The 22,364-nt window shown below is 42.1% G+C and overlaps 1 protein-coding gene across 1 annotated transcript in view; it reads right to left on the reverse strand.

Annotated features, from left to right (window-relative positions):
• Window positions 1-21,451, reverse strand: part of phc2b (polyhomeotic homolog 2b) — a 36,357-nt gene extending 14,906 nt beyond the window's left edge. The window contains exons 1-7 of the mRNA XM_080461017.1: window positions 21,377-21,451; window positions 10,613-10,952; window positions 7,743-7,904; window positions 7,511-7,588; window positions 7,046-7,207; window positions 6,115-6,249; window positions 5,095-5,389 (exon numbers count right to left, since the gene is read on the reverse strand). Of these exons, the coding sequence (XP_080317143.1) occupies window positions 5,095-5,389; window positions 6,115-6,249; window positions 7,046-7,207; window positions 7,511-7,588; window positions 7,743-7,904; window positions 10,613-10,894 (1,114 nt within the window). The 5' untranslated portion in view covers window positions 10,895-10,952; window positions 21,377-21,451. The remainder of the gene's footprint in view (window positions 1-5,094; window positions 5,390-6,114; window positions 6,250-7,045; window positions 7,208-7,510; window positions 7,589-7,742; window positions 7,905-10,612; window positions 10,953-21,376) is intronic.
• Between the last annotated feature and the right edge of the window lie 913 nt (window positions 21,452-22,364).

Consider the following 22,364-nt stretch of genomic DNA (forward strand, 5'->3'; position numbering starts at 1 on the left):
AAAAAAGACCAATTTACAGCGAAGGTGTTGGAAGCGTCACCAGTTTTGCAGGCATTTAAGCTAAAATACCAGCCAAATGTGAACTGAATTATAAGGCATTCCATTAAATATCCACCGAGGTTTTGGACTTACAATCACAAATGTCACAAAATTGTATAAAAGTCAGTAGGTTTTATCATCTGTGTACCATGAAAATTTGTTAAAATGTCACACGATTTATCAAGTGAGTGGTGGCATTTCAGTCTGGACCGGAGTGATGGGAGAGAGACGCCAAAATGCCCAAACCTGAATCTCAATAATTACACAATTTCAAGCTTTGTCACATCTGACAGAACAAAGTTCTGTAGGATTTTGAGAAACACCTACAGCAGAAAGATGGCATTTCATGTCAGCTAAACCAAGAAGTGGCTATGCACTCAGTGAATCAAAGAAGGTCCAGTGAGAGGCACGGAGCGATGGCAAAGTAAGAATTGAGTATCTGTCCCTCACCAAAGTCGCAAAATCAGGAGACATTTGCCTCAGTGGCATTTAACCACATTAAACCCTGAAAAGAACAGACCCAGAAGGCATTATGGCCTCACTGCAGTCACCAAACTCAAAGACAAATAATATTTACAGGCTCTTCAAGTAATTCTTGATAGATTTTATTGAGTATAATGTCGTAAATCCGATCATAAAATAAGTTAGAGAGAGAAAGCTCTCTCAAGGGGCCAGCATGGATCAAGACTCGGTGAATCAGGAGATTTCTGAATCAGCGCACACCGGATACGACTATCCATCCCCACAAATCCTGAAAACTTTCTCAAGCTCCTAATGGGGAACAGAGAGAATGCTTGGAAGGCAATGAAGTAAAAACAAATTCACGCCAATGCTATCCCTCTAAAGGTCTTGGGATCTGGGTTTGAGGGGATTCACTCCCCAGACACCCACGCATAAATACACACACGTGCAAATCACACAGCGTTAGATCCACACGAACCATCACTTCCTTTAAGATATAAATGCTTGTGGCCTTCACACTGTGGTGAAACAGCCGGAGATTGAGGACAGTATACATTCCTTGTCGGCGATTGTAGCAGCTGACTCTGGAAAATCCCCGAGTTTCCACATTCCCACTGGCTGCTGTTCTGTCCGAGTGTCTTAAAATACAGTCAGTTAATACTCTGCCTTACGTCTTTCCTCACTTCTATACGATCCCACAGGATTTATTTATACATCAGGTCAGGTTGGCACGTACGTTAATACTGGCAACAGCCGGCATGCGTCGAACTTGTTTCGTCCGCCAGAACTTCACACGCCACATGTGAATTATATGGTTTATTAGCACAGTGCGACCGTTTTGTAAAACTAATCTTCAATACTGAACAAACAAGTTCAATTTAGTCCTTAAATCTTAAGGAATTAATAAAAATGTGATTCATTAGCCTACAAACCTTACTGTTTTACAAACGTGAGAATATTAACATCTAGTCATTTTAAATAAACAAACAAAAATCCACTTCTAATAGACGCATAGCTTTTCATTGTCCTTATAAAGAGGGTAACTGTGTATAGAAGTGTTGGTCTTTCCAAGTGTTCTCGGATTTACATTCATGTGAAGTTGGCAGTTGAGTGTTGCCAATGGCTACGCAGCCATGCCAAGACACAGACATCATGCACAGATCTGCTGTTTTAATCTGTGAGCATGGGGCTTTTGGGGATTCCCTGCTGCGGTTTTATTGTAAGGTGCTGGCACTTTCTTGCAGAGGAGGCAATGACAGACACTTCCCGCTCCCAGCCAGACGGGATAACGTTTATTTCCTGCCCAGTTCTTCAAGTGAAAGTGACTGCGGCACTCACTTTAAATGAAACACGGCTCGATCAGATAAAAGCCGATGACCAAAAATAGCAGACGCAATTATTCAGACCTCCTCTATTTCCTTCTCAACTCGGGCCAGGATGCGCTCTCTCTCTCTCGACTAAAGTAGTGCTTGATTACTTGTTACAACTGCAACAATTTTCTTATAATTAATGTCTTCATTACTTGTGGAAACGGCGCTTCCAAACTATCTATATATAATCTGTTTAGAGGCTTTATAAAGTCTTTCAATTATTGGTGAAAAAAACACAAATTCAACCTTTTTAGCACAGACAAAAGGTAATGCTGCACTGGGGAGCTTAATGAAGTACACTATTTGTCAAAACAATGCTGTGCAAAAACCTTAACAACAAAAGAATGGACTCTTTAGTGCATGCTGAACAACCATATACTGCTATAATGGATAATAATGACTTGTAAGGGCTGCACTGTGGTGTAGTGGTTGGCCCTCTCGCCTCACAGTGAGAAGGTCACCAGTTCATGCAAGGCTTGGTGATCTTTCTCTGTTGAGTTAGTGTGTTCTCTCTGTGTATGCATGTGTTTTTCCCCCCCCCCAAGGAGCTTTGATTTCCAGTCCAAATACATGTACTTGAAGTTACTTGGTAACTCTAAACTTCACGTACGTGTCTCGCGGTGTCTGCGATGTACCCTGCGCCTTTGGAAAACGTGGGACAGACGATGGATGGAGGTACGGACAGGTATTTACTAATAAAGTGAGTATGTGACTATAACAGCCTGTTGAGCTAATATGCTGATATAAACACACTAAAGATAAGAGTCACGGAACTAGACAGTGAGCAAATGAAAAGCATTGCGATGAAGCCCGTTACTAAATTAGTCAACTAAATGTTCTCCTGGGGAGTAATAAGCAATTAGCTACTTTTGTGATGCGATTAGTTGCACTTTTGCTTTTTAACAGCAATACAATCGCTGACTAATTACCCACAGGTCAGTCGTTAAATTTACTGCTTTCTGTTGAGCCAAGGTCATAGAAGAGGCGTAAAATTTCCACGCAACACTAACCGGCAGCAGAAAATCACAGTGGTTTGTCTCTTCTGTTAACCAAACCAGATCAAACAGTTGGATCAATTTACTCTTACTGTGGGATGTTTTGCAATTGTAGCGTCGATCGACAGTGCATAATGATCCAGCCACAGTCAAGTCGAGTCCAAGCTTTGCTGCTTATCTGGGTCCTCTAGCCTCCTCTCCTCCCGCTCCACAGTGCATCAACTCCCCAGCATCTCACGTGCACACCTGTCCCTATTGGACTGCTGCTATGGCAACCCATGTTCATTTTTTTCTTCCTCCTTTTCTTTCTTTCCAGATCGCATGCTGCCAGATTTTCAGCTTCCATCCTCCCTTTTATTTTAAGTGAATCCATTACTGAAACAAAGGAAGACACAGTTGTGCACTGACAGGCTCAGATAATCTGCCCCCCCCCCCCCCCCCCCCCCCAACCCCCACCCCACGTCACAAACACACATGCACATAACGGCAGACAAAAACACACACACGGAGAAATGAATTATTCGGTGCCATCTTATCAGAATGAAGAAACACATCTGAGGGCGCTTATCCTGCAAACAAACTGCACTTAATTTGACATAATCAGCTTGTACTGCTGGCACACTAAGAACCATTTACTCAAAATAAGAAAAAAAAAAAAAAAACCCAGAAAGAAAACCAGCACAATCAGTGGTTTTAAAACACTCTTGCGTGGCAGTCTGCCTTTCAAGGCTTCTAGTTAAACAAAGCAACAAGACTGTTCCAGACCAAAGCCAACACACTGTGTTTTAGCACGGCTCGTTTCACCCCTTTAAGCGAGCCGATCGGTGATGCAAGCCTTGATCCGTTGCAGCAGCAACCAAGAAAAAGCCATTAAAACCGCAAAGTGTAAAAACCTATTGTCATGTAATCTTACTAAAAAGCACAAGAGCACATTCCTACTGGATAAATGACAGCTGCCTCAAACCAAAAGTCTATATCAAGAGTTGAAATGTACATCCGTTATTTAAATAAAAAGAAGAAACAAGCAGCAGCAGCTGTCGGGACAATATGGCCGGTTAATCCCCCCCCCCCCCACACACTAAAAGGTAAACAAACTTTCTCTGTCTGACTGACTGTCACCGAGTGTCTGTACAGAAATAATACGACTCCTGTAAAACTGTGAACAGTTTGCATGCCGCTCACACTCCGCTTGCTCTGTAAGCAGAGGGGGACTCCTTGTCAAAAGAAAGCCAGATGAATAATTTGTCCACACCGACCAGGAGGCGTGAGCAGCATGCCAGCAGAGCGGCACAAGACAGCAAATGTGTTACGACTCTGTGTCGATAGCTTTATAAACAGTACTGAAAATAGACTGACAATACAGATGGCACAGGACATTTTATCCTTTTATTGATCTTAAAAGAGAAGCGGGATTACCAGTCATTGGTCTGCTGCCAATTGTGAGTGTGTAAAGCTTCATGGTACCCAGTGTCTGGGATACTTTGAGCTGAACCAAAAATCACAAAGTAATTGTAGGAATTCATATGATAAATACGAAAGATTTTTCAATTATTGGCATCAAAAAACAAAGTAAACCAGAACTGCATCAACAGATGATTACAAGCTTAATATTATATTTGCATAAAATGAAAGTGTGAAAATAAAGTAAAAATATCAAGAATAAAGTCACAACTGTTTCCAGACCATGGTTGAGTTAAGCTTTGGATCATATAGGAATACTTACAAATCTATTCTTTAAGTTTCAATTTTCTTCTTAACAAGTTTATTTCAAAGTTTATCCTTAATATTTAGTTTTTATCGATTTCACCATTTAATGCAATAAACCAAAAATGTCACTTTCTTCCCTAAAAAACCGAAATATGTTTTACTGTAACCTTGACAACCATTAAAACTCAAAGAATGACAATCAAATGCTCATTTCTATTAATGGCAGTGAGATAACCCTAACAACTTCTACTAGTGAAACTCTTTTTTTTTTTTGTAGGATTAACTGACTGCTCTATGGAGGGTTAAATATTCCTAAAACAAATCTGTGTGCAACACAATAACACACAAACATATAAAAAAGAAATTCACGTTATCAAAATATATGGAAGTTTATGTCAAATTCTGAACTTATTAGTAAATGCATGAGTAATATCTAATTCCTCCTTTTAGTTGTTTTTAGACTAAATCATTACACAACTGAAAACAAATCCACATTAGTAAATGTGTTTAAGTGCAAATACCTGGAGCAATCAGCGGCTGGGCACTGACGGCCGTGACACTGCGACTCATGTTTATCGCTCGGACTTCTGTGGCTGCTGCGGGGTCACCCTTCTTCCCTCCGTCAGAGTGGCTGTCAGACAAGCTGGATTTGACCCCCGCGGAGATCTGGCTAACTTGGCTGGAGTTCTTGATCAGCGAGGCGGGCTGAATGGGCACAGGGTTCTGCTTGAGACTGAGCGCCTGCAGGGTCTGAGTCTGAGTGGAGGACGTGGTCGCCCCCTGCTGGCCACGGATGGCCAGGTTCTGGACCTGATTCTAAAAAGAGGGAAAAGGTGGAGGTTAAACAGTAAACAAGTAGTTTGGAATCATTAGTCAAAACCGTACGCATTATAAAACTGATGAACGCAAACATTACAGAGCTGTGGATAGTCACATGCAGATCTTTGTTGTTGTAGGACAGAAATTTACTAATTGATTATATGCTGAAAAAGTGAAAATACATTTGTGCGATTATCCGATTTTAACATTACCTCCTTGTGTGAAATGTTTAAAAATCACGTCATTTGCAGCTTTGAACTTTTGTACATTCACAACCGTAACAATTGACGTGACTTTGTTTATTTGTTTGTTGCAGATAGGATTTCAAATCGTTTAGCACAATGTTTTGCATCAAGCTCATGCTGGCAAAAAGAGGTAGGGGGAGGTCGTTTCTCACAGGAGACCATTTCAAATTTTCACAATTGTCACCGCACCGTGCGACTACAATGCCAATGCTACGTTGCTCAGTTTCACTGCTGCAACAATGAGCTCTGGGCTGAGGCTTCAGCATTCATCAAAACAGCGTAATCCTCAGTGGACAAATTAAAAAGAAACAGTTTGGGATTTTTGTTGAAATTTGATTTATTCGTAATTTTTCCATTTTGAAAGTTCTGTTTTGGCCTGCAGGCCACATATATTGTGCAGATGCAGATAATGATGGTCGGCTCAACAAATGATTTGTGATGGCACACTTTACTGACAATATGCCACAATGGGCCAACCTGAGCGGACGCTTGCGTGGAGCTCTCCGACTGCACTGCAGTCACTGTGGCAGCTGGGGTGAAGATGAGCTGTGAGGACAGTGGGACAGCCCGACCCAGACTCCTGGCCACCTGGACCAGGTTACTCTGCTGTGCCTGGAGTGAAAACACACAATATATAACATAAAAGTAGGATTCTGCAAGCAAAACAAGGGCTTGTTTAAAACGAAACGAGAAAGCCAAGGTAGAAAAACATTTACACGCGATGATCCTTTAAACTGAAAGATTTATGTGACTTTTTTTTTTTTTTGACTCACCAAACTCACGTGGCAAATATGAGACCGGAAGACAATAGCAAAAATACCTAAAGCTCATGGCAAAACACTGTGAAGTGACAAATGTGTTTTGCTGCTCGCCACAAGCAGAACGCGCATTCAACATCGGGCGTACTTGGTCGTAATGAGGTGGCAAGAACCGTGTGTGTACCAGCTGTGGAACTGACAGCGAATAGAAACCGACAAGTTACCCTCAGTCAGCTGCACCAAAATAGCTCCTTTATATTCCTTCAGCATCTCCTTTATAAACAACTGGACCTCAAGAGAGAAAAAAACAACAACAACAAAAAACCACCTCTGGCCTCCAAAACATGTATTCCGAGCAGTCTTCCACGTTCAAGACTTTGCTCTCCGTGTTTCTAATGAGCCCTCCGGGGCCTCGCAGATTATTCTGACCACCTACTCTGGTTTCAAGTCCAGAATAAAGCATCCTATTTACTACAGCATGCACAGATGACGCACGCACGCACCAAGACCAAAACGTACTTTTAGCCTCAGAGGGACTGAATGTGAACCGGACAGCTTATTTATTCAAACATTATATAAGTGTGCTTGTGTTTATTGCATATATGCACGCTCGTGTAAATGTGCCAGCGGCTGTGCCCCTCGTCTCTCACCATCTGTGCATGCAGGTACATCTGTGCCTGACTCGCTGTGAGAGTGGAGCTGGATGGGCTGCCCAGCAGAACAGCCTGCTGGGAAATACTGGTGGGAGTGGAACTAATGCTCTGGGCCCGGCTGATCAGCTGAGCTGCCGCAGGGGAGGTGGTCAGGTTGATCTGCGGTGGGGGGTGGGGAGAGAAAAACAGGATTTGTTTATACACATCTGCACACCTACCGATATTTATACTCGGCACCTCTCACAACACAGCAAATTCAAAAAATAACACAAGCTTACTAAGAGTTCACAGCCCAACACTAAAAGAAGGTTCAGACTCCTCTAAAGTAAGTGAATGAGTCCGGCAGACAGCGCTGCCAGCACCCTGGTGCTAAAATCAACTTAGTTCTACAATAATCTAATTGGACAAAGAGAACTTGGAGGCTTTCTGGAGGCTGGCTCGACACTGAACAACTGCACTTACCGTGGCCTGAGTTGATCCTGTTTGCTGAGATGAAGTGCCATTTTGTGAGGTTTTTTGCCTGCCAGCTGCAATACTGGCCTATCGCAAGGTGAGAGGGGGAGGAGAGAGAGGGAGGAGAGCCAGAGTCATGTACACCCTCTGAAACACGTGTCGCAGCCGGCGAACAATAACAGCCGACACCGCCATCTCTAAACCGTGACAACGAATTAACGCGTGGTGACCGCTTGCTGACCTGCTGTACGGCAGCCAAGCTCTGGAGCTGAGCGGTGCTGAGGCTGTGCTGCTGCTGGAGGGCGGCGGTTTGCAGCATCAGATGCTGCTGCTGAGCCGCGTACATCTGCTGCAGGTACTGTGCTGCTGTGTTGGGCTGTCTGTGTAGAGCCTGCTGGAACACCTGCAGGTGAAAAGTAACGTCAAAAACAATCGAGGTGACGGAATGTGAAAACGCGCAAGTCAGACGGTAACAAATCCAGCAAATTGCCGCGTAAAAATATCAAAAAGAAAAAAGGCCGACGCGGAGACTGCGCGGAACCTGTTCCTCGCCTACACTCGTTTCACGTGTCAAAGTCTGACGACTCCTCAGGACTAAACCTATAATCTTTACATTATGTGCAGTCTTCAAAAGACAGATCAGTGTTTTGCAGGAACGATCTCAGACTTTACAAGCCACATTAAAAAATGGCAAAAACACGTGATTATAGTAAAACCGCTGGCCTGAGAAGCTAAAGCTACTTTTAACAAGACCAAACTCCTTCAGGCTTCATTTACTGCAACATGTAACACCCAGTAAAGCAGCAGCGTGTCTTTTACTGCCATCCCAGTGACCGAGGACATAATTCAAATAGAGCTTCGTCTTGATGTTGCCTCTGAAACTACACATGCTAAAATGTAAAATATTTCTGCGTGTTAAATAGATTAAAACCACATAATGAGTGTGTTGCGTTTCAGTCGGCCCATTCCAGAGGTGTCGCAAGCAGATCGTGTGATCCACATGTTATATTTGGTACATGTTTTATACCCTAATCCAGGTGGTCGGCACACTTTTATGACCAAAAGAGCAGTTTTTTGTCACTTCCCGCCAAATCAAATTTAAGTGGAGCCGCAAAACTTGTTTACCTGAAAGATGAGGCCAAACGCAGCTTCAGAGCTTTCATGTATAGTTTTGATATACAAACGAAAACTTCTCATTCAAAAAGTTTCATTATTATTTTCAACCGCTTCACCCTTCATTCTAAGCACTTTTTGACATTTGAACTTATTTTTTTTACCAATTTGGTTCTCTTTTAAGCTTTTGACGTTTTTTTCTCCCCTCATTTTCTACTTTTTTTTTTTTTTTTTTTTAGGGATTATCGTCATTTTCTGTTTTAAGCCATTTCAGCATTTTTTCCCCATTTTAGTTAAGAGACCCTTTTGAAAATGACTGGTGTGTAAATAAGCTAAAACTGTTTATTCAGGTATAATTTTCTGAAGGCTTCATTGGAGCACAACAGAAGGGCTGAGGAGCCACGGGTGGGCTATAAGATCCTTACTCAGAAACCAACATCGGGTGAAACGTAAACTTCTAGTTAGAGGCTTGCTTCACCAGCTTTACCAACATATCACGACAAGCAACAACAAATAACTTCTGCCCTTCAATCATCGTTAACCACAAAAAAGTCTCAATAATTCCCCTGAACTAAATATATCAGTGTTTTAAGCCACTGCCTTTAGAAACAGTGCCTCTCATTTTTCACCCCTGACACGCGAGCCGGTAACGAGGGAAGACGTTGACCTGCAGATCACGGTGTCACTAGGCCATCCGGACGCACACCTCGTGGAATGAGGGTCAACCTAGCAGAGGTGGAATACAGGCAGGCTCTCAACCGACCAGACAAGACCAGCAGCGCCTGCGTGCTCACTGGCTCCTCACTGACAATAGTGTTTGCCTTTTAGCCGTTCGCAGGCTGAATGCGAGCAAAGAGGAGTCCACTATCACAATAACGCAGCTGTCAAAGCATCGGCACTAAAACTTCAGCGGATCTCATTCAGGGGGAGACCAAGCCTGTGAAGAAGCTTATCCTGAGGTCGAAAGGTTAAGAGCACTAAAGCAATGAAAGCATTCCTTCCTTCAGCTCGGATACATCCAGCGGAATAACCACCGTCCAGAGTGGCCTCTGTTGGTGAAACGAATGTCTCCCGATTTGCATTATTTATGGATATCGGGATAAATCATGGAGCAGCCTTGCAACTGCATCAGAAAGGTGTATGCGGTCTTTAGGTGATGCCACCAGAGGGCATTGGAGCAAGAGTGTAGGAACCGTTGTTCATTGCAAACAGGTCAGGAGAAATTCTGTCATTGATCAAATTTTGTTTGGTTAAAAACGACCCTAAATGACAGGAAAGTCCAGCACAGAGCTCTGCGACCTGCGACTTTGGAGCCACACGCCACTCTGCAGTAGCTCATTGAAGCTTTCAGAAAATTCTATGTAAGAAATTTTTTTTTTTAAATGTTTCTTATGTGCATACCACAATATCGTGCACAAATGGTCTATTCTCCATGCTAAAGACAGACAGAATTGCTAAAAACTGAACAAACCGGTAAAACTACTCAACACCCCCATAGATAAACTGGAAAAATGGCTAAAATCGTAACGATAAAATCATTAAAAACAATCAAATAGAATTGCTAAAATGGCTAAAGCTGTTCTAACCATTAGGAAATGCACAATGGTTATAAATAACTAAAATATTCAAAAGTGGACAAACTCTATGAAAAAAAGAGGAGAAAATTGCTAAATTGAACAGAATATATCATTTATGACACTTCATCAATGCAATGTCAGGTTTTAGTTTTTCTTTCTTCATTTCAGATAATAAACATGTTACGCGACTCCAGAAAAACTTTATCTGGTGCAAAATGGCAAAAAGGGGTGTTCTGGTCATAAAGGTTACCGAACCCGGCTACTTGTGACACGCCGGAGACTGGTGTGTCAAATCATGTCTGCATCAATTACTATTTTGAACATTGACTGCGTCGGGTACTACGTGTCCCATGGAATCGTGTTGGCTAATCCAGGTCAAGAGCGACCTCTGACCCCAATGCAATCTCCAGATGTGACTCACCTGTACGGTTTGACGGTCAGGTATTCCACTGTAAACAGATATCTGAGGCACTGCCTGTCTTCCCGCTACAGTGGTACTAATGGGACCGCTGCTCGCGTTACCGCTACTGCTGCTACTACTATTACTAGTGGAAGTAGTAGTGGGAGCAGAAGTAGTAGTTGTGGCATTGGAAGTACTGCTACTGGTGGCAGCTGTGGTGGCGGAGGAGCTGGTGGTGGAGGGGGTGGAGGTGGTCCCAATGCTGCCTGCCGTGGAAGCAGGGGCCCCCGGCTCACTCTCCATGGCGCCCTCTGCTCTTCTCACCTTTGACCCTCGACTCTTCTGAATGGCTCTCCTGTGCCTTGAAGAAAGGAAAAAGGAGAATGTATGAGGAAAAGGCCAAACGTGCTTCTCCCTACTCAAACCTGAGTGATGGCCGCCTGAACGAGGGGCAGCAGCAAATACAGTAGAGACCATTAAAAAAAATATCTTAAGCAAGAGATCCTTTAAGGGAGACAGATTTGTTGTTCCACCATCCGAATAAACAAATTAACTTGATTAACATGGTAAAATGTCTCAGAATTTAAATGCAAATCATTTTACATATCGAGAAAACCAAATAAAAACTTTTTTTTTAATCATTTAACTACATATTGAATGATAACTTTAATAAAATGATATGTACAACAAACACCAAGCACAAATAAAAAAAATACAACGAAACAAAACTAGAATGTAAAAATATGTTTAACTCCCAATGTAGACGACCGCACAAGCCCAACCAATTTTTTTTTCGGACATAAAAAGATTAATCGATTTTTAATCTATGAAAAATATTCAACCCTTTCAGGAGTAGGCTGACTTGTTCTCCAATCGCTCTTTAGATGTAAAGTGAATGTTTCCAGACGATCATATTCGAGACACGAAGCAGGAGAACGTGAAATCACGTCGCCTCCAACCCCAAAGAGAGAGAAGGACACACTACCTGTAACCGTTGCCTCGGGCAATAATGGGAAATAGCAAGTCGAAAAATGTCCAACAAAAACAAGACATTAGAAGAGGTCAGCTCAGACTATGTGGATTTTAAAGCTTTTACGATTGAATTTTTCTCAGCTGAAAGTTGGAAGGATTAGCTGTATAAAAACCAAACATTAGTCACAGCCCTGCAGCTTCGCTTCTGAGAAGTGTTCTCATTATCACAGCTGGCTGTACATTTATTATTTTCGGTCACAATAATAAAAAGATGGCTCAGAGATGCATGACTAAAACATCTGTTACACTGTCATCCAAAACCTGGATCCATTTCAAGCAATCTGTCTGACAAGCACTGCAAAAGTTTTCTTCCCACGTCTTACATTGAGCTTCTCTGTACAAAGAACCGAATGCAGGAGCAGTATTCGGTCACGGTGGCACAATCTTTAGAATCTTACATTATCATAAAAATAACTGTGTTTGTGGTGGTTGTTTTGGGGATGCAAATGGTGCGTTCTAATGCAATGTGTACTACTAAATACTACATTGTGACGTGATAAATTGTAGGACTAGCTGATATTGAATGAATCAAACAAGCACATAACTGAACCAATATAAAGAGGTATACAAAATGAATAGAATATATACAAAGAGGTATACAAAATATATACTAAATAAAATTTAACTTCAGAAGCCACATACAGTCCAGTTCCATCTCGAGTGGGCTGGACTGGTAAAATATTGCTATAATAACCTTTAAATTTACACTTTAAAGTGTTTCTTTGTTGTGGCCACACTGTACGTGATGAATTTTGCCAGATCCCACAATTAGTTCTAAAAATGACAACAATCTCAACATAAAGTCCATTTTAATGAGAAAATCTGCTGCAAAATACAGTGAAATGTGAAAAGAAAATTCTTATAAATCTTATATAAGCACTTCCTTGGTGGTATCTGGGGCCGGCTTGGAGCTTTTTGCGTCCGGTTTCGGTCCACGGGCCTTATGTTTGACTGAAGTAAACTTCACCGCAGCACCGAGCTGCGGGAGGCTGTCCGCTCATAAAGGTGCGTTAACAGTTAAAACCTCTCCGCACTCGACTCTTTATCCGCTCTTACCGGGTCCCTAGTCCAAGGTTCGACTGGACACATAAGTTAGACGGCTTTCAGCAAAGTGTGCGCTATTTTTTCGGCCATCTTTTTCAAGGATCGACCGTCCAAATGACGTCTTGACGGCTCGCTGCCTTAAACTGTGGTGAAATGGAGCTACCGCCACTTTAACTGGCCTTAGCAGCCAAAATACTTCCTGTGGTCAGTCTGTTCCACAAAAAAAAACTAAAATTTGCACAATGAAAATCGATTCTAGCTACAAATTGGATCAATCGATTAAAACATTTTTTTTCCCAGCCCCACCTGAAATGTACGCGAGTGTGAATATATATATATATTCTACTCAGATAAGTTAAAATGCCTTGCTTGAATATCACCTCTGCTCTTCCCTTGAAACACGTGCCGTGTGACAGTAAACACTCCAGCATGACGGAAAATGTGCAGAAAGACATCAAGCAGTAAAACGTACGGTCCGTTTCTTCCTTTGAATGAGCTCAATAGATACATAACATCTAAAGAAAGCAGGCTGCTCTTTATGTATTTCTGTGAGACCAACTCAGAAACACAATACAAGTGAGGCGCATTGCAGCTGGTTAGGGAAACAAATAAAGAAATACAAATCAATTAGGAGAGTTATTTGAAATGCAGTGAACTTGGCATCAGATATGATTAGTGGGCTTACATCTTTAACAACACATTACTTAATGTAAAGAAAAACAAACTTGATAAAAGTTGATTGGGATAGAAGAGCAAGTAATATGAATAAACAGATAATTCAACACCTAAATGCTCAGTTCTTCAACTAATACCCTCCAGTAATTCGAGTATAATCTAAAGTATTTGGATAATCCAAATCACTCCTGCCACTCACAAGCACATGAACAAATGATTTAGGCCCCATCCATGAAAGGCTTTTTACGGGTGGTCCCCTGGTGCTTTGCTTTCCATTAGGAGAGGAGGAAAAGGGTTCAGGGCTCTCCAGGAAGGAGAGATGGGGGGGGGGGGGGGGGGGGGGGCTCTGCCTGACAGGTGATGGGATGTGAAGAAGATGATTCATTGGTGGAGGCAAATTAGGAAGTTTAGACCGAGTGGGATTAACGAGCATTTGTTTGGTCAAGGATTCAAACAGCTTAATGTCTAAGCAAGCAAAACAAAAAAAGAGGGAAAGGTCGAAAGAGGGATGGGATTTCAAGCCTTGAGGTTAGAGGTGTTCATATTGCGTTAAGGTGGCTGCAAGGGGTAAAAAAAATAAAATAATCCAAGTGAGGGGCGAAGGTTGAGTGAGCAAGTTCTTAAATGGGATGGAGTGGGAAGAGGTTGTGTGATGGAAGTAATTAAATAAGGAGTAATGCTGCCACCATGCTGCAATTCTGAAGCTATTTCCTCCTCCTCCTCATTATTCTTTTGAGAGGATTAGGAGCCAAAGCAAAGCTCTATAGATCGCACTACAAAGGAGAACTGGAAACAAGCAGCAATCTCGCTAAACCATATGTCATTTCTTAAAAAGACAAAAAAAAAAAAAACTCTACTAGATCAGCTCCAAATAGCTCATAAATGCTTGGGTAAATACACAACTGAATAAAATTCCAATTCTACTTGCTTTATATTGAAATCCCAGATGCACCATGGGTAAGGTGGGGAAACTGCCACATTATAAATGGTCTTTTATCAATTATAAAACAGATAACGTGGAAAATGAGCACACGTGTTAGGGCATTCAAGCAAAATTCTCATGGGTAGAAGCTTGGAAGCACATAAAATATGCTTCTTAAAAACTAGGAAAAGCTCTATAGAAATTCAAAATAAATTCAAACGGGATAAATTCAACAGACGTGAAAACACTCGTGTATTTAAATGTTTATATATCGGTAACTGTTCTATTTCTCTTATTTTCTGTATTGCATTTCAAAATTTATAGGCCTATGTTGGTGTCTTTACTAAAGTCACTAACTAATCCATCCATCCATCTGCTATACCCACTTTATCCACACTCAAATGTACATTAAAAATAAATAAATACATACATACATAGAACAAAAATATTTTATTAATCCCAGAGGGAAATTCCCAAAAATTCTACACTCAGTGAAATTTGTGAAAAAGCCAAAACCCTGTTACGCTGAGTGGGATTCTGGTTGTAAACAAAGCAGCAGTGCTGCCAAAGCCGGCCTGTGTGTGCACCGTCATTAGCCTACATCCCATGGCCTGCTTCCCATTGCCTCCTTATGTGAAAAGAGGGGAGGGAATCCCCTCTGGTAATGATGTCTTCAGCCCCGATCTATCCGAGAGGAGTCAGCCATCCATCAGTAAAAGGGTATGATGGAGACCACCCCCACTCAATCCTAAATGCCATTTACACGTCGGCAGTCCTGCCTTTCATTGTTAAAAAAAGATCCATTTCACCAGGAAGAGCGGTGAAGTCAGTGTGACTGAGGACACATCAAAGCGGCACCGTCGGCCTGTAATACACTGCAAACAGCCAGTCAACGCCACAGAAACACAATTGTGAGCACTCTGCCCCCTGAACAAGAGGACATATTGATTCAATCATGCTGGCATTACAAGACCACGAGCATCGACTGTCAGATTTGTGGAGAGGATCTGCATAGCCGGCAGGATGATGAGAGCCGTTAAGAGACTGTCAGACAGACTGGCTGTCTCTACAGTGCAGAGAGAAATACAGTTCCATCAGCATCAATCCTTCAGTCTACACACAGGACAACTCTGAAGACCCACAACAAAAATACCACGAGCACACATCTGTCAGATGCACAAATCGATTGACGTGTGATAATGGCTTTAATAGCCTTGTGATCCACAGAGAAATGCATGCCTGTGTGTATGTTTGGGTGCATGGAAAGGCGCTCTGCTGCTGAAACAAAGCCCCCCAAACCCCGATGGTGCTCATACCTCCTCCGACACCCCCTGCGCGATGCTGGGGTATGATGCCCCATCCCCCGGGAGCGTGCTGTCCTCCTGCAGGATGCTGCTCCTCTTTGTCTGCCGGGCTGAGAGGCTGGCTGGCTGGCTGGCTGGCCGATGACTAAGTGAATGAGCGCGTGCGAGGGTGTTTCTGTATTCAAACCCCCCAGCCTGTCTTGTCTACCCCCAACACACGGTGAGCTCGCCGTCCCAGCATCAACACCCCAGTCCACCAACCAGGCCACGGCCTGCCTCCTGATTATGTGGTAACCTAGCGACAGCCAACGGGGCGCTTGTGGAATCCCCGTGCAGAGCGGCATGCTGATTGGACAGCAGGATCCTCTCTAATGAAGATGATGGTAATGACTTTACTCCATCTCTCCCCTCCCCCTCTGATGCTGCCTGAACACTGAATTTTTTTTGGGGAAGTGTGGTCCCTCCTTCATAGACTGTAATAATCACCTGAACAATCGTTGAAATGCGACAATCCCAAGCTGAAGAAACTATTGATTATGATGATAATGGTCAAAAACAATACATGCCAATTTTGCAGCGCCTGGACAGCTGAAAACTGTCTTTACATTTCAGTCCCTCTTTTTCGACTGCATGTCGGCAGCCCCACTTTTAAACAATTTATAAAATGTGCAAAGTTGAAAGAGTTTAAAAGTTGAAGGGTTTTCCCATCCACATCAATGTTAAAAAATATTTAAAAAAAAGTTTAGATATTTTAAAAAGTTTTAAAAGATTTTTTTTAGGTTTAAAAAGCTGAATGTTTTAAAAGTAGAATTTTTTAAGTTGGTGAAGGTTTTAAAGAGGTATAGGCTGAATAATAATAATAAAAAAAAAAAGTCCCCATCCATTTACATGAGAACATTTTTTTTTGAGGAAGTTAAAATATTTTGGAAAGTCTGAAGATATTAAAAAAGTTACAACATAGCAAGAATATCTTAAAAAGCGGCACAATTTGATACTTGAATGGCTCAAATCGGCTGCAGGAGCCGATGCGAGTCAAAAAAATGCTGATAATTCTCAGAATCAGCATTCACACAATAAAAGGGCAACTTTTGCATTTCCAGAAGAAAATGCAAGTGTGGAAAATGCAAAAGTGCAGTTTTGCACAACAGATGAACAAAATGAAATTATTATTATTATTATCCCCTGCATTCCAATAAGGTCTCGGCCAGCTCTGCACGGGCCCAGATTCTAATTAGACAATTTATTATGAAAATGCGCAAAACCGTAATCAAATTACACCCCAATGCAGCTCAAATGACAGCGTCAAATCCTTTCTATTATCATCAGTAAGTTCAAGCCAAAACCACAGCAGATAAGCAACAAAACAATTTACAACAATTACACCAATGAAATGCAAAAAAAAAAAAAAAGAGCAGAAAAATGCTAACAGCCTATCCAAAAGTGGGATAGCTTTGCAGCTGAATTGAACCTCTTTGACAACAGAATCCATTTATAGGAGATAAAACCAGAGGATAATGACATACTTAAGGCCTGCCCCCCCACATTAACACACCACCCAACTGTCTGGCTGTGTGAAATGTAGCCATTTGAGTCATTTGCTGGTGCAACGTGGTATTGATTGGGGCCAACCATGCATGAACCGCATTGATTATTATCTTCTCATTAGCATATAGATTAGCTGGTTATGCAGCCAAAAATGCAAGCCTCCAGTCTCACACATGGCTTAACAGAAGTGTGCAGCAAAGGGGGTCAACAAGGATGGGAAGGCTGAGTTTCATACAGACTCTTTGGGTTCAATGTCCCAAAGCTCGGTACCCTGAAATGCTATCATAAACAGCACAGTGGACATCATGGGGCCTAGAAAATGGCTTTTAAATCAACTAAACCCCACATTTTGTTCAAAAAACACTTCATCTCATTATGAGTTCCAACAACACCAACGTCTAATAAGGTTTTTCTTTTTGTTTTTTTTGGAAGCATTGAGAAAATTAATGAACAACTCATGAACCTTTATTTTATATTTTGGTTTTTACATCAAAGACAATGTCAATCAGTTGCACTAAAAAGTGAGAAAACATATAGACTCCAAGCTATGGATGATCCATCTGACTTAAATTCAACACAAACAAGACTCAACAATTCATTGAACAGCATATGATTTCTATCCTCGGGGGTTAAATATATTCATTGAATGGGTTTGTCTTTGTATCCAATTAGGTTTTGGTAGGACTTGCCCAGTTATATCACACTGGGGAGATGCCGCATCTGCCTCACCAAACGGATCAACTTTGATGGACAGAGTTTAAGCTGCTTGTGGTATTTTCACAACATGAACATACTGTAAGTAATTCATCATTCATGTATGACTGATTTACCAATTTTTGAAATTAATAAAGAATAATGTTTAAAGAATTAAATTGATGGATGGATGGATAAAACACAACAAGAAAGCATTACTACAGAGCCTGGTGAACCGTGATGAGACTGGTTTGTCACGTCTTGGCTTTGTAAAGTGGAGCATTTTCTGATTCTCGGGTGATACCCCGAGGCTGACGATAGTCAACGGATCGTGTCCAAACGGAGCATTGCGGGCTGCTGCCGTTGTTGGGGTGTATAAGCTGGAGACACCCTCTGATCCCGAGGCAAGATCGGTCGGGTAACCATAATTGAGCCATCCGACTCAGCTGGACTAGGCTTCCACAGCTGAGTGGACCCGTACAAAGAGACCCTGGCTGCCTTCCAGGCTATGTGTGCTGAGGATGTGAGCGATTCCAGCACGTGCAGTCTCACACTGTGAAGATACAAAACACTCTCACTTGACTCTCCTAAGAGGCTTGTGGCCCTTTTTAGTTCACCTTCGTTCAGTAAGGCCGAGACCTGCAGCACTAAAGCTGCGCTCCAAGCTGAAAATGTACTCCGATTGTTAGGACCCCACGAGACAAACATGGGAGAAGCACACAGACAGAGATGGGACGGCAGCATTGAGGGAGGAATAGATTCTTCCTCTGATCTATAAATAACACACTTAAATAGTTCTGGCAAAGCTTGCAGATTAGCAACGCACGACAATCCAGGCTATTCTATTAAATCAGTCTCTGAGGCATCACTCTCAGGCGTCTTTCAGACAAAAAAAAAAAAAAAAATAGGTCAGGTATAAACCGAGTCGAGCAGAGAAGCACAAATGCATTGCTTTCGTCAGAACAATCATCTTTGAATTGATATTAGTTAGTGCACTGGAACAAAACAGACGTTCTAATCAAAACTTTGGTCATTGTACACAGAACTGTCCAGCATCTGTGGAGAGCTTATTGTGCAATCCTTTCTGCACAAAACTACATGGGTGACATGATGAAAGGCTGTCTGCATTTAAACAAATTGTCTTGCAGCAGATATGCAGCATTCTGACAGCAAAATCTTGATGACTGCAGGTAATGTGCTGCAGGCAGACAGATAATCTAAAAAACTAAAGAAAAAGAAATGATTTGCTGTTGTGAAGATTAAGTTCACCAAAAGGTCAGTGTCTTCAACCTGGGCCGAAATGCTGCGAGATGTGGTGGCCGAGTCTATTATTGTTTAATGTACAAGCAATGCAACTCCACAGGCAGATATATGACTGAAAATCACTCGTGATGGTGCAACAGCCCAAAGCCATTATATATGGAGGTGATCACAATTTAACATTGAATAAATTAAAGTAGAAAACTTGCTTCTTTTCTTCCAGGAAGCGAAATCCCTAAATAATCATGCTACTTGTTAGTAGATTTATATGCTCCAAGCTTGGAGGACATAATCAAAGCAGTCTAGAGGAAATGTAAAATCAACGTTTAAAAGAAAATTATACACAAAATCACTACAGACAACATAGCTATAAACAGTCATTTCCTCACATTGTGCATTTGTACTGACAACCTCTTTGTAACTATACATGGGAACTGTGGCAGTTATCATTATGTTTCTTTTCATTATAATGCCAGGGGATTTATCCATAAGCTGCTGTAGCATCCCAAAAACATTCATCCAATAAGTAATGCCATGTAAACACAGCAAGCTTATGAGGCTGATCATGATTGTCAAATAACTTGTAGTTCAAGAAACCAGTGAATGCAAGTGGGGAAGCATGAGAGACTGCAAGAGCCACCTCACATGCAAATGATCTCATGTATGGGTAAGATGATTCGTGGCTCAAAAGCCCTTAGAAAACACTCAAAGAACAATGAATGTCAGTAACAGCTTACTCCATCAGATCATTGCAAGAATGGATGTGCAAGCAAGTGAGGTGGGTTCTCTCTGAAAGAAGGCTATTACGCTTAAAGGTAGCATTTCCCTGAGATTAACCTTGGGGAAAAACACGTGGACACCATCACTGTGCCTGGACTTGCTATGTATTCCTGTTCGTGGCATGATCCGACCCTTCTGGGTGCAGACAATGAGGAGACAGGCAGCACTTACATTACCTATCCCTCGGTAAAACTGCCCTCACCTGGAAAGTCTAGACAAACAAGATTCACTGAATCCACTCCTCCATTTAACTGATGTTCTCATAGAGTACCTTGTAGGGTTCAAATGATTATATTTTACAGAGTGAAAGAAAGCACGGGGCTCTTAAGCTGTTTAGCACACACAAAAATTATTGAACAAATGAAAACCATGAAAATTAAATATGCATGTTACAAAATGTGAAAGAAGTCAAATGGGAGTACGGTGAAAAGCAGGCCAATAACAGCAACAGCTTATAGCCCGTTTCTGGGAGTGTCCTGTGTAAGTAGCACATTAAATTACTTTGCAAACTTATTTAAACAGAACTGGCACCCAAGTGTGTTTTCTTTACATTGCAGGAGGGGTTTTGGTGAAACCCACTGAAGCTGGACATGCCACCTGGACTCCTCCTCTGAAACTGCTATACCTTGTCACGTAAACACCTCAGCACAGACACAAACATAACCCTGATGACGGCACATCAGCACGATCTGCACCAACTGGCTCAATGTGATCGCAATCAAAGACATTTACATCCATGTAAACATCCAAACTCGTAGCTTTACACTCGGTTTAACGTCTTCCGTCTATTCGATAAATCCTCACAAGCTTAGTGTCAAGTTGCATCGTTTGTTGTCTCCCAGGGTGTTAGTGCCGGTCTTTTCAGGGGGGGTTGCTGTGACACGCCAACCCTCCTTTGGGGTTAATAAAGTATCTGTGGTTTTATTACACCACCGAGGCCATCCTTGGTGATGACCTTCACTTGTCAAAGTAACTAGCTCTTCCTAAAGCCATGGGTCATGACCCCGGGGAGCAAAGTTCTCAAGGGAAGCACCTCGCTTCAGAAAGAAAAAAATTTAATAAATAAATAAATTTTAAAATGGCAATATCAAACTACGGTAGCAAGCAGCTCAGGAAAGGCATACACTTCCGCCCACAACATCGTATGCACGTTTTCCTGACGTCGCTAAGTTTCATTCAAAGCTAATTCACTCACTGGTGCTGGATTCCTTTGCAGAAGTGTTTAACGTTGGAGTCATCCGATCTGTTATTCTCCTCACTGGCAGCAGTGTGTTGCTTCATTCCGGACTGGTTTTCTCGCTGATTAACCAACGTTAGCAAGCGAGCTAGAAAACAAATGCTTGCAGATGTTTTGGTTTTGTTTTTTTGGGGGGGGGGGGGGGGGGGGGGGCTTGGTATAGACGTTAGCTCGTGCCACCGTTTGACCTCGCGCCTCCCCGACACACGGAAACAAACGAGCACGGTGGGACGCGGACTCCCGCGAGAACCGTGTCATGCCCTGTCACGGGGGCGAAGTGGACGTCTCCTTACCGTTAGCGTGAACCTGGAGGCGTCGCGGCTCTTTCTAGCCGCTCGTCCGCGGCGACGCTCCAGATATTCTACACTGTTTTTGGACGGTGGCTCGCTGCGACCAACAGACTCGAGGCAGCTCGCTCCGGGGCGGGCGGAGGCATTTCTTTTGCATTTGCATTCCAAACTGACGACGTCATGCACGTTTAACCAATGAGAATAGAGCATGCCATTAGACCCGCCTTCTTCTGCCGTAAATCAACACGTAAAGCCCGCCCCCACACCTTCACGTTCCATTCGTCTGTCAGGTGGCGACGGACGTCCTTGTCTCCATGGTAACAGAAGGCTTTAACCCTTGCACTGTTTCCACCACAGCGGCGCTCGTGTTGTAGTTTTCAGCCACTATGTGGGATCAAGGATAAATTATCAGACCGAAATAACTGCACAATACAACTATGAGCTTGTATTTTTTATTTTTATTTTTTAACAATGCTAACTTTATGATTATGAACTATCGATATGCCAATCTTAATTGTGTTAAAAATATTCAATACAATAACTAATACTAATTATCTATGAAACCAGAGGACACAGCTTAGTTTTTTTGGTTTCTGAGCTCAGATAAAGCAGAAGTAAACCTACTTTGATCATTCTCTTTCTCTCAACAGTGGCTCATCAAGACCAAACCTATATGTCTTCCGTTTTCAAATTTCTCTAATAGGCTATAAACTAATTACAATATGGAAAAATGCCCGTGCATATTAATAACCGGATGCCATTTTAATCTTGGGTAATATTCACATTGAACAAAATTTTGTGAAATTTTGTCTTGACTTTTCACTGTAGACTAAGTATTTAATGCGACCTGTTTAGAATAATGAATTGCCCACCTCTTCTTTGTTGCCCATGATAAAGATTAACAAATGTTATTCAGTACTAGCCCATTCCGGCTATCGGTACTCATCCACCTTCACTACCTTAACTTTTTAAATATGTGTTTTTTTTCCCC

Source organism: Lipophrys pholis (genome assembly GCF_963383615.2).
Source record: "Lipophrys pholis genome assembly, chromosome: 4".
Classification (NCBI taxonomy): domain Eukaryota; kingdom Metazoa; phylum Chordata; class Actinopteri; order Blenniiformes; family Blenniidae; genus Lipophrys; species Lipophrys pholis.